Source organism: Protomyctophum parallelum (genome assembly GCF_964188405.1).
Source record: "Protomyctophum parallelum genome assembly, chromosome: 14".
NCBI classification, from domain to species: Eukaryota; Metazoa; Chordata; class Actinopteri; order Myctophiformes; family Myctophidae; genus Protomyctophum; species Protomyctophum parallelum.
Genome location: NC_139709.1, coordinates 30,165,598 through 30,179,572, shown reverse-complemented (window position 1 = coordinate 30,179,572; position 13,975 = coordinate 30,165,598). Strand labels below are relative to the sequence as shown.

At 44.0% G+C, this 13,975-nt stretch overlaps 1 protein-coding gene across 4 annotated transcripts in view; it reads right to left on the bottom strand.

Annotated features, from left to right (window-relative positions):
• col15a1b (collagen, type XV, alpha 1b) overlaps positions 1 to 13,975 on the bottom strand; it is a 71,497-nt gene that overhangs the window by 37,729 nt on the left and 19,793 nt on the right. For all 4 annotated transcript variants that reach the window (XM_083781034.1, XM_083781036.1, XM_083781037.1 and 1 more), the window contains exons 3-5: positions 5,419 to 5,606; positions 4,519 to 4,728; positions 3,297 to 3,449 (exon numbers count right to left, since the gene is read on the bottom strand). In XM_083781034.1, the coding sequence (XP_083637160.1) occupies positions 3,297 to 3,449; positions 4,519 to 4,728; positions 5,419 to 5,606 (551 nt within the window). The remainder of the gene's footprint in view (positions 1 to 3,296; positions 3,450 to 4,518; positions 4,729 to 5,418; positions 5,607 to 13,975) is intronic.

Sequence of the window (13,975 nt, the reverse complement as noted above, 5' to 3'; positions counted from 1 at the left end):
AGAGAATCCTGCGTCTGAACCAGGGGGGCAGTCAGACAGATATTTTGTGAAGCCACTGAGGAAATCGGGATTTCCTGAAAGTTCATATAATGGCCTGTTGTGGCGCTGTCATTGGACCCAGAAAAACCCATAGCCCCATAGAAGTCCATGTATTTGGGCCCAACTTCACCTAGACTGTATTACCTTAATAAACATGGTCATGAATACTTTCTGCTTCCAGTCACTAGTTTAAAGTCTCATTTCTAATGTCATAATATTCTTTTTGGAAAATTATGGTCCCATTCATTTAAAAAATGACCATAAAGTCGCGCATGTTCTGAGGGGCGTGGCTACCGTTACAGTCTATGATCGGGATTCCCCTCCCACTCGAGTCAAAATAAAAACCAACGGAGAAGAAGGGGGGAAGTCCCGCCTCGTTGTCTGGGCCAGCCAATGGCCAGCTGGGCTAAAACGGATCTAGAAAAATGGCGACTTACAATACAAGGACAGACAGGCCTCATTTTACTGCCAGTGGTTGATCTCTGTGTCGAACACTCTGATGTTGCATCGTGTGTCATAGCCCCCATAGCCCCCAACTATAAACATCTTTGTCCCGATGATGGTGACAGAGTGACCTGATGAACCAGGCGGTGGTGTGCCACTGGTCCAGACCATTGTGACTGTGTCCATCTTGTAGATATCAGAGGTTAATCTGTATCCGAACTTTCGTGGGAACTGCCCCCCGTGGATGTACATGACCTTCCCCAGGACACATGCTGAGTGGTCGCGCCTCTCCGCTGGAACAGTACCAGAAACCTTGGGCTTGAACCATCTGTGGGTGTCGACATCAAAGGCATATAGTACGTTGCAGCATGTACATGTTTCGACAGTACAAACTCCCCAGATGTAGACGGTATATTCTATCAGCACAGCTGTGTACCTCCTCCTTTCGGGGACAATTTTGTCCAGCGCAAAGACACTGTGTTGAAGACGAGGACCTCAGTGTCCTCACTGTCGCTGTCCTCTCCTCCAAAGGAGTACACCTCGTGCTCCACTGTGACAGCAGCTTGGTATGGTCCCCTTTTTGGACATCCGCTCCAACGAAACACCGTCCAACGAAACATCTCACACACACGTTCAATCAATGTTTCTTTGGCCCAGGCCGTAGCGTAACGGTCTGGGCACCGGACTGGTGATCCAGTCGCGGTGTGCCGCGAGTTCGACTCCCGGACCCGACACGGCCTTTACCGCATGTCATCCCCCCATCTCTCTCCCGTTTCCTGTCAGCCTACTTTCTATCCCTTAAAAAATCAATAAAGGCGTAAGCCGCAAAAAAATATCTTAAAAAAAACAAAAAAAAAAACAATGTTTCTTAATAATCATGCAAGGATGCTTGTTGCTAAATTGCATTTTAAAGGACAGATTACATGGTTGCGATGACATTGTGCGATGATGTAAGTGGTTATGTGTTTCTTTTACATTTGTTCATCAGCACTATGACGTCACTATCATGATGTCATCTCCATATTTGGACATAGTAGGCCTCATTCACATAGCTGTTTGTACATTTCATAGTGTAGAGTTTAGTGTCCTTACATACACTGATGTGTATATGAGTCTGACGTGCGATTCATGAACACTCTACTGCAGATTTGTGAATACTTCTTAAGTTCTTATACAGTAGCCGACACCAAATCTCTTCACCGAAAATAGCTGCTGTGACGCGTTGTGAGAAAGTAGATCTGCTATTTTCAGATAGTCTTCCCTCCAGAATAGGGTTGCTAGGGTTCAAGTGATTAATTTAAAAATAAAGTAATTATAAAAAATGTAATAAAAATTTTCCCCTTTCTTTTCAATTTACAATGTAGGCATTTAGCAGACGCTCTTAAATTTACTGCCAAGCTTTGACGACTTCTTTCGGCCGTGAGTCACAATTTTGGACACCACTGTAAATTGTATATAGCAGCACATTATTCACTCATTTAGACTTTGTTGTGTGGCAGTGTCTTTTTTGTTGTTGAAAATATGCCTTTTTCTTTTTTGACTATAGGCCTATGTCTATGTCAAAAATGTAATGATTATTATTATTATTTTTTGTATTCAGATTGTCAGCAATGTGTAAAACACTCCCCCAAAAAACGTAGTCTCAGTGACACATCTAGGGGCCACATTCTGAATTCAAAGATGTTCCTAGAAGCTTTGTCATTGGTTGAAAAAAACCCGGTCAAAATGACAAATGACAAAGCTTCTAGGAAGATCTTTGAATGCAGATTGTGGCCCGTCACTTGGGAGCGTTTTTCCCATTGCTGGTCATTAAAAAGGTCATTCAAATGTTTGACACATTGTTGCTTATAGCGGCTTTAAGTGAATTGGTTGTTTTGGGGCATAAAGCTAAACCTAAACCTTCACTGAGTTACACACTTCCTTTGTGTCATAAATATTTTGCCGCTAAGGTGACATCCTGGCAAAAACATTGTCTGTCTGTATATATATAATTATATGTATACTTTACATCTTTATATACTGTACATTTGTATATATTTTTACAGCTAGCGACAGTACACTCCATCAATGTAATGTTAGCTGTCGAAAATGCTCATAAACAAACCTCAAGGTAAGGGTTTTCTTAAACATTTTTGGTAGGCATTTCAACACCTGTGGTATTTCAACCACATGTGTTCTTGGGTGCGTTTCCGGCATGCACAGTTTCACAAATAATTCTTATGAAAGAGCTTGCTGATACTAGGTACGCAGCCGCAACATGCTCAGTGTTAATTTAACTCTTTGACAGTGTGGAAATAGACCTGTGCGTGGGTACAGTCTTCCGGAAACAGAGAAGTATACACACTGCTGGGAAGCAGTTTCCAGAGGAGACAGCCCACCTTTCAGCTCTTTATCATGGTAATGAGACAATGTTGGTTCTGAGGTCAAAACACGCACGCACGCACACACGCACACACGCAAGGCAGATGCTGTGGACAAAATATGCACTGTGTCAGGGTCTAAATGCTGAAGACACACAACATCTGTTGCTTTTCTTTTGGAATTCTCAACCTCAGCAGAAAACACATCCTCCTCCAGTCCTCCACCAGGCGCCCACCTGCATGTGCGCGCGCGCACGCACACACACACACACACACACACACACACACACACACACACACACACACACACACACACACACACACACACACACACACACACACACACACACACACACACACACACACACACACACACACACACACACACACACACACACACACACACACACACACACACACACACACACACACAAACACACTTTCTTTACTTACCAAAAACCTGTGGAGTCCCGTGCTTCCGCCGTTGGCGACGAAGATGCCAGAGTTGTGCGAGAAGCTGAGCTTCTCGGCCGTGCGCTGAAACGTGGTCCTCTCGGCCTCGCCGCAGTCCATGTAGAGACGCACCTCGTCATACTCCACGGCCACCTGGCGGGAACGCGTTGGTTCGTTACAAAAAACACCGCCGTGGGTCTCACAGTTCTTTTGATGTCAATGACCCCAAAGTCAACATGTACATTATGTGGCCACATTTCAAGATAATGTCCACAGTGTGCATGTGTGTAAAATCAAAATCAAGGTACTTTATTTAGTTTGTTTACCTTATTTAGAAAAGTTAAAATAAGCAAACAAGTTGACTCAAAAGAGTCTTCATCAGGACAAGTATAAGCATACTTGCCCTGATGAAGAGTAAGACCAGATTTTTATCCACCCTCTCCTCATTTTTTAACCATTCTTGAGTGCTCAGATCGCCGCCTTTTTCTTTAATATTCAAACTTGTTCAAACTGTACAAAGTGATGCTACCTGGCAGCCCACAGCGTATGTCCGACCAGTGAACCATGAAACAAAACCTTACGTTTCACTTGAATGCAAAAACACAATATAATTAATATGTCTTGCCTGAGACCACCAACAAGCCTTGCCTCAAAATACAGACACACATGCGCGCTAGTGTTGTTTTTTTGTCACCTGGAATGTTTTAGTCGACTAAATACCCTAAGATTTTAGTCAACTAAAATGTATTTTGGCCAGCCTTGATGGTGTCGAAATGGCAGATTTTTACAACAGATCTATAAGCTCACAGATTGGCTATTTTCAGCGTGCAACCAAGCATAAAATGACTTGTGTTTTAGTTCTACTGGATCTAACATTTCCCTAACATTTTAGTCTATAGTTTTTATTTGTTTGATGAAATTGGCAATATACTGTATTTAGTCGTAGATTTAATCAGCATGGCATAGTTTTTATTCCGTTTTCCTCTTTGACAAAAGGTAGTCGACGAACATGTTTCGTCGACAAGATCAACACTAGTGTGCGCACACACACACACACGTGTGCGCGCACACACACACACACACACACACACACACACACACACACACACACACACACACACACACACACACACACACACACACACACACACACACACACACACACACACACACACACACACACACACACACACACACACACACACACACACATCCTGCTTACTGTGAAGCGCGTCCACTGGTCAGTCATGTCTGGGACGGTGAAGGCAGCGGCCTTATGGCTGTGTGAGCTCTGCTGGCGGTCTGTGTAGTAGAGCAGGATGCTCTGCAGACCCCCCTGGACGGGCGTCAGAGCCAAGCCCAGCTCCACCACCTTCTGACGGGCATCCGTGATGGCAAAGAGCACCCCTCCTCTCGGGGTGCTGGGGCGAACCTATATGGGCAGAGAGAGACACAAACAGGCAAGTTCATTGAAACACTTTGTGTGATTGTAGATGTGCTATTTTTCGGAGTGCAACCAAACATATAAAATGACTTATCTTTTAGTTCTCTTGTCCACTAGTCCCTCCCCAACATTTTAGTCTAGTTTTTAACTTCGTTGTCACGTTATATCTGCTATTTTTGACTAAGGACTATCATTACTAAGGATGGAGCTCGATAACCGATACCCAAAAAAATCTGATAACAAGCTTATTGAGTAATGAGTCAATAAGCTTTGGGCTCATCGAGCCTGTTATCGAGCATAGCGGCCCATTGTTTAAACAATCAAGACAAGAGGCGATCAAGATATTAATGTAATCATCCATGGTGGCACAAACATGTCGGTCTAAAGGTGCATTGATACCTGCCAACCAGCGCTGCACGGGTAAGCAAAATTACGCTTTTCAAGTAACGGTGCACTTATTAACCAGTTAACAGTTTCTTGAATATTATTTTATTGGTAAAAAAGGTCAATTGCCTTCCATCTAGTAAAAGATACTGGTTCAGTATTTATTGTTCCCCCGTCATTCCACAAAATAATAGAAAATGCTCGATAGTGGGCTCAAACCTGGCTCCAAAAGCTTGATGGATAAGGTGCTCGTCTTTACAACACTCTCTCACCTAATACTATCTCATCTCTTACCGTGACGATGATGGCAAAGTCCCGATAGAAGGGGTCCGGCACGAAGGTTCTGGTGAGGCGGCCGATGTTGGTTTCGGGTCCAAAGCTGTAGGCCGGGAAGCCCTCGTAGCCCGGGGTGAAGGAGACGGAGGGGGGGAGAGGCACGCCGATCAGCTCCGTGAGGTCCAAATGACCACCTGAAGCCCGCTCTGTGTACACACACACACACACACACACACACACACACGCAGTGTTAATTTTGTTGACTAAGACTAAGACTATGAATAATAAGTCGACTAAGATTATTTTTTTTTACCTCTCCACAAGGTGGGGGCAGTGCACCAAAGCATTATGGTCATTGTAGTAATCCAGCAATCAAGTCAAACCCTATAGTCAAACACACAGACTACATTATTTTTCTGGCCATAGAGAGCGTCGCAGTCCCGCCCCCTTTCATGACGACACCAGGCCCAGGAAATAATTCCCAATGCATTTTTCCCCATAGACATTTCAAAAAGTATTTATTTAAAGACCTTTTAAGCGTCGTACGAAGCCAACTCGAGTCGTAACAAACACAATATTTTGGACCAAACAAATAATTACAAAGAAGAAAAACAACAAAGAAAGTGTTGTAACCTTGTCCACGGCGTAAACATCTTTAAATAAATACTTTTTAAAAAGTCTATGAGGAAAATGAACGGGGAATTATTTTCCGGGTCTCTCGAGGGGGCGGGACTGCGACGCTCTATAGGGTGCAAATTTCGAATTGTGCTACTTTTATCTACTACAAGTACTATTAACATTGAGTGACTGGAGTTTCTTCCAGCAGTGAAATGTCCCTTTAACATTCAGACAGTGGCAGGATGCACTGACAGACAGGCTCCATTCATACACACCGAAGAGTCCAAATAACACTTGGGGGATGTTGCTGTGTAGTATACCATTATGTTACAGAAGAGAACCTCAATGGTGAATTTAATTTGACTTGATTTAAGCCAGACTGGCTACGCCCCGTTGCCCCTGGCCTCGAACAGACATAATCCTCAATGAACAAGACACTGCTCTGCAATTAGTGTGGGTGATTAGGATGAGTGTGTCTGTGTGTGTGTGTGTGTGTGTGTGTGTGTGTGTGTGTGTGTGTGTGTGTGTGTGTGTGTGTGTGTGTGTGTGTGTTCGTGACGTGTGTACATGGACACACATATGGCGGTGTGTGTGTGTGTGTGTGTGTGTGAGTGTGAGTGTGTTGGGGGGGGGGGGGGGGTTGGGGGTGTAAAGATGGCTCCACATTCACTCCGTTCCCCCCACTATGGAGCCTGTCTCCCGTAGCGACACACTCTCACCTCGACATTCCTCCTAGGCTTACCGCTAGGATGTATGTCTCAACGCAAAGACACACACACACACACACACACACACACACACACACACACACACACACACACACACACACACACACACACACACACACACACACACACACACACACACACACACACACACACACACACACACACACACAGACATTGCTGTATGCATTCGTATACTGGCCAGTGGAAGCACAGCTGCACAGCAATAATAACATCACACACATCAATTACTACTGTCAAGACTTCAAATCAATACCACCATGATTTAAAACCTTGGTCTCGATTACGATGAATTACTTTTTTTTTTCTTTTTCTTTTACAAGCTCACAATATGTCACGAAGCCTCATGATGTCACGCATTGCGAGCTTGTAGATCTGCTGTCTTCACTAATGTTGCATGCCCAAACATTTTAGCCTGTGACCCAAAAGAGCAGATCTACAGGCTCCCAAAGCGACGCGATCGGCTACTTTCAATACTACTTAAACGTTTCTTTTCTAATGTATGGAATTTCTTCGATTTTTCTTTTGTTTCTTCATGAAATCACTGAAAACAAATAATCATTCAATCTGTTTTTAATTCATGAACATTTTTGCTTTTATGAAAATGTTTTGAAATTTGAAACCGTAAATGTAAGAAACAAAAAATAAGGGGACCCATAAAAAATAAAAACGACACACAAATGGGTCCCGACCCACTGTTTGAGAACCAGTGGGATGAAGGACTATACTTGGCTGTTGTGAATGATTATAATTTATAACGATGCATAACAACTAAATACACTTTATAACTAACTGAGTTAAGTTATAATGTGTTGTTCCACTGAGCTTATAATGCATTATGATCAGAGTTTATAATGTCATAAACGTTGTTATAAGTTGCCACACACACACACACACACACACACACACACACACACACACACACACACACACACACACACACACACACACACACACACACACACACACACACACACACACACACACACACACACACACACACACACACACACACAATCTTGTACAGACTAGTATTTCAGACCAGACAAAAATGTGGGGGTCTCTAATTCAACAGCCTGACCAACTGGAAACATAACAGATTAAAGACTTGCATGTGTGTGTGTGTGTGTGTGTGTGTGTGTGTGTGTGTGTGTGTGTGGCGTGCGACTGTGCACGTGTGTGTGTGATTCTGTTATGTGTGTATCGTCTGCCTTTTCATACATCACGGATGGAGTTCTGCGTCCAAACATTTGAGGCTGTGAGCACAGCTGGCGAGGTGGATATTCAACACGTAACGCACACAGCGCGCACAATGCACGCACACAGACAATGGACGCACTCAACGCAGCGCACACAACGCACACACTCAATGCACACAACGCACGCACTCAACGCACACACGCAACGCACTCAACACACACAACGCACACAATGCAGGCACTGAACGCACGCAACGCAATGCAATGCAATGCATGCACGCACGGACGGACGCACGTACACAATGCACGCACTCAACACACGCTTGCACTCAACGCACACAACGCAACGCACGCATTCAACGCATGCTCGCACACACTCAACACACGCACGCCCGCACTCAACGCACGCATGCAGCGCACGGACACACGTACGCAGAGGAGACCCTAAATCCAAAGCCTCCCGAGCCCATCCAGATGTACAGGGTTGTTAGTGCTCTGTATTGAGTGAAGACAACAGACAACTTCACTGCTCTGGGAACGCTTGACTTACATGTTTACATGTGTAAACATGTACCTATTGTTGGTAACCTAAGTTGCTTATTTCTTCGAAAGCACCTGAAGGCACACAGAGAACTGAGTGAACTGAGTGTTGCAACTCCCCTCTCTCCCCCCCTCCTCTCCTCTCTCTCTCTCTCATTAGCAGGCAACAGTGCAGCACTAATACTATCTCTCTCTCTGTTTCTGGCACAACAGCGCCCCTACTGGTCATACTGGTGCTCATGAACACATACATAGGCACATACATAGGTGAACACATAGGTGAATACGGACATTGCTGTTCCTTGGAGTGTTTGCACCACTCAAAAACTGTGTGGGACCAAGGAGACAATTGATCATTACATGCACGCACGCACGCGCACACGCACACGCGCACACACACACACACACACACACACACACACACACACACACACACACACACACACACACGACTTATTTTATCTATTTGATTGATTGATTGATTGATTGATTGATTGATTGGTTTGTCTATTTGATGTCCAGCTTGAGCAATGTAAATAGATGAATAACTAGATAAAGTGCCCCTCGGGGCACAGGTCTCCACCAGGCCAGGTCAGTTGTGGCCTCCTGGTGGCACTATAATATGCCACTGTGAAAAGGGTGCCATTTCTTCTTACGCAATTAGGCATTTTGTTCCAAAAATGTGTTTTGCAAAAATCCACCTGTTGGTGGCACTTTAATAGGCCAATGTGAAAAGGGTGGGATATATTCCTCAGCCTAGTAGGAAAGTCCGTGAAAGATTTCATGTAAATTGCACGCTGCTTTCATAATTTGAGGCTTTTTGTTCAAAACGGGCCAATCCTGCAAACTTTGAAAGCCAATTAGGATGGAATATGAAATATTCTGTCTTGAACACATGGCAATAAAGATACTGTGTAACGATTTGCGGGATTTTTGGACAGAATCTGGAGGAGTAATATAAAAAAGAAAGGTTTTACAACAGTCGGCCTCCTGGTCGCGCTAAAAGGCCGTTCTGGAAAATTTGGGGCAGAGGTTCATTGTTGGCATCCAGGGAGTGTGTGTGCAAAATGTGGCATTGACCGGGTTTAACGGTGCCGGAGATAACAGACGTAACAGACGGACAGACTGCTAGCGCCCCTCAAAAATGTGTTTACATCATTTATTTAGTAGGACTTTCATGTATTTTTTCAATTACAGCTAATCAACAAAATAATTCAGGCAGCCAGTCAATCAGCTAAAACTATTTATTTATACTTTTATTATCAATTCATGTAGTCAGCTAACCAAGTTAAATGTTTGGTAAGTCAACCGAGCACAAGCCAGTTAGTCATCCAGCCAGTCAAATAATCCCTCATTCATTTTGGTCAATTGTAAAGGATTTATCCATTCTCTATACTCCAAGCCCCTCCCCTTGGACATAATCCCAGTCATGGTGGCTACAAAGAACCTTGATCAGCTTGCGGTGACTTCTAAACCATTATACTACACTAATACTATCAACCCTGTTGCAAAGCTTTTTAAACCACCTCAACCCTGCAAAAGCCTCGTCTTGCTATACGCTCACATACTCTCTGGAGTTCTCAAAGAAGAACAGCGCAGCAAGGTATATAATATGGCTCTGTGGCATGCACATCAGTGCATGACCCCAAAGTTGCAGAGCTACAGTATTTCTTGACCAAGACAAGCAATAATATATGCTGCAAATGATACCTGGAGGATGACAATGCATATTTGAGCCATGATCACTGAACTTCAGGGGCTTGAGCGACTGGGAGGACCAATATGGAATGACCCCCCCCCCCCCCAAGAAAAAAGACCCCACATTATGTAAATATAATGTTAGGACGGGAAATGCAACCCACTCTGAACTAAATATAATGTCAGGGACCAGTTTGGAACGGGACACTGAGAACGGAAAGTATATTCTTGCATCCTCCCATGATTGAAAAAATACTCCTCTCTCCTTCCTCTCTCCTTCCTCTCTAACAGTGGTTCCCAAACTTTTCAGCCTGTGACACAAGAGATTGTTTGCCCCGGGACACAAACTAGTGAAAATATCAGATCTACAAGCTCACAACTCTGCTTTTTTTAAATAAATAAATATAAGGACCCATAAAAATTGGTCCGCGACCCAACCTTGGGGTCCCGACCCACTGTTTTGGGAAACAGTGCTCTATATTAACATGGGGGGGGGGTGAAACTCACCATTCTTCCAGCGTTTCAGGGGTTTGTTCCTGGCCTTGCCGTGGTCCTGCAGGGAGGTCGTTGGGCCGGCATAATAACCCCCAGGGGGGAGAAGCTCTGACCCGGCATGAGGCTCTGGCTGGAGGGTGCTGTGACCCGGGTAGGGTGCATCGAGGCTGGGGGTGGTGGTGGTGGTAGTAGTAGTAGGGGCCGCCGGAACAGAGCCGGCACCGGCACTCGTCCGAGTACCATTCCGAGTACCGTTTGCCTCCTCTGCCGCCACTGTCCCCTCTGCCACTGTCCCCGCGAGGGGACCCGGGGAGGAGGTGAAGAAGGGGGAGGTGGAGGCGGCCGATGGAGGAGCAACGGCGGTGGGAGAGGAGGAGGAGGTGGTGGTGGTCCTGGGTTTGGGACCCCCCAGGATGGTCCACCACCACTGGGCCCGCACCACCACCACGGCCCCGGGGGAAAGCAACAAGAGGAGGAGGACGAAGAGGGACGCGCGAAAGGCCTCCATCCTCCTGTCTTTTGACGCGGATGTGGTGTGTGTGTGTACTAACTGTATGTACACACACGCTCACGCATACACACAGAGTGATGGACTGACACGCTATGTGCTAACCACCGTGGCAGACACGCGCAAATATCCACAGGCAAAATTTGACACACATACAGTATAGAAGAATATTCCACCTCTGTTCAGTGCAGTCTGCACACAGCTTACAGGCATGAGATGCACGCGCATGCGTGCACATATGCACACAAATACACACACATGCTCTCTCTCACACACACACACACACACACACACACGTGCAAAAGTCCCACAGAGTGCCGTAAGAGAGGATATTCCAGTAATCCAAGGATTCCAATATAGAAGAGAAAATAAGTGAACCACAAACCCCTTCCTCTCTCTCTCTCTCTCTCTCTCTCTCTGTGTCTCTCTGTGTGATTGTCCTGTCCTGACAGCAACCCTAAATATCAATATGTGCTTTTGTTCTGTCCTCTTGCACTTGTCCTGTTATTCTCCTCTCCTTGTCATCTCTCTCTCCCCTTGTTTGTAACTCCCTCATGTGTCTCTCTCTCTCTCTCCCCTTGTTTGTAACTCCCTCATGTCTCTCTCTCTCTCTGTGTCGTCACCCCAGCCTACACTATGTAATTATTGACTTGCCCTCCTCCAGCATTCTACAACACAGCAGACTTGACTCTCTCTCTCTCTCTCTCTCTCTCAACCTTGCTCAGACAGGCAGATTAGAGAGTTCTCTCCTCCCTCTCTTCTGTGATGGGCCGCGAGTCATTGTGGCCAATTGAGTCCCCCTCAGCCCCTCTCTGCAGCTCCCAAAAGCCGACAAGTGGGCAACGAGTGGCCCCTCAGCTCCCAAGCCCACCAACACACACTATAGTTCATGGACAGACATACTGTGCTGAGGCCCTCCTCGGTCAGCCAGGCAGTGTGAAAACCAACCCCATGCATGTACAGCAATGGTTTTCAACCCTTTTCATATTATTTATATTGCAATTGAGCCACGGACCACTATTTGACCTCTCAGACGCAAAACTCTCAGACACAAATACAGACACTGTATTGTGGTACCATTAATTAGGAGAGATAACGGGCAAACGTTGAGCAAAATACAAATCTTTCATCTTTCCACCGAGTGGCGCGCTACGAGCTTGTAGGTCTGCTATTTTTGAAAGATCGAAGAACTACTGACATAGAAACATAGCTTTTTCAGAAAACTGTCAGGATGTAGAAGACATTTATAGAATTCCCACCACTGCTAAAAAAGAGACAGGACAAGGGAGAAGTCCTGGCCACCCTTGGCTGTAGTAGTATGTTTCCTTAATTGAGAGTGACAGCAGGAAAGCTACGATGCTGATCCTGCACTATATATATATATATATATATATACGATGCTGATCCTACACTATATATATACATATATATGTATATATATATATATATATATATATATACATATATATATATACATATATATATATATATATACATATACATATATATATATATATATATATATATATATATACTGTATATATATATATATACATACATATATATATATATATGTATATATATAGTGTAGGATCAGCATCATATATATACACATATATATATATATATATACATATATATATATATATACATATACATATATATATATATATATATATGTATATATATAGTGTAGGATCAGCATCATATATATACATATATATATATATATATATATACATATATATATATATATATATATATATATATATACATATATATATATATATATATATATATATATACGATGCTGATCCTACACTATATATATATATATATATATATACGATGCTGATCCTACACTATGTGTGCTTCATTTTGTGGAGTGGATAATGTTACGCCGCACTCCATGAATGGAAACAAATGTACAGCTTGGCCAGACCTGCACGTGCAGCACACATAGAAAAAAATCAGACCCGTCTGAACTGAGTGGTACTGTACTGTACTCTTACTACTGTACTGTACTCGTACTGTATTAAGAAACTCAGCTTCCCATCATGCCCTGTGCACAGTGTGAAGCTCAACAGTGCCAGTGTCACCTGCTGGTACCCTAAACAGACAGACATATAGGGACACACATTGCTGTTCCTCGGAGTGGCTGGACCACTCAAAAACTAAGTGTGTATGAAGCAAGAAGCAACAGAGTGAACCTCTCAGTTCTTGAATGGCACATGACACCACGGGGGGGGGACATACACACAAGGCTACGCGCAGTGGTGTAAAGTAACTAAGTACATTTACTTAAGTACTGTACTTAAGTACAATTGAGGTAATTGTACTTTACTGGAGCATTTTCAATTTCCAATACCGTTACTTCTACTTCACTACATCTCAGAGGTAAATGCATTCATTCATTTTCAACCCGAGACAAAAGGCCGGACAGGACGGGACAGGCAGGATGAGAGCAGCTACAGTCCACTGGGCACAGAAATAGAGCGAGATGGAGCGAGAGACAGACAGACAGACAGACAGACAGACAGACAGACAGACAGAAAGAAAGAAAGAAAGAAAGAAAGAAAGAAAGAAAGAAAGAAAGAAAGAAAGAAAGAAAGAAAGAAAGAAAGAAAGAAAGAAAGAAAGAAAGAAAGAAAGAAAGAAAGAAAGAAAGAAAGAAAGAAAGAAAGAAAGAAAGAAAGGGGAGGAAAGGAGACATGAGAAAGGCTGAGAAAGAGACTGAACCGGAGCGGGAACAGAAGGGGAGACAAATGCAG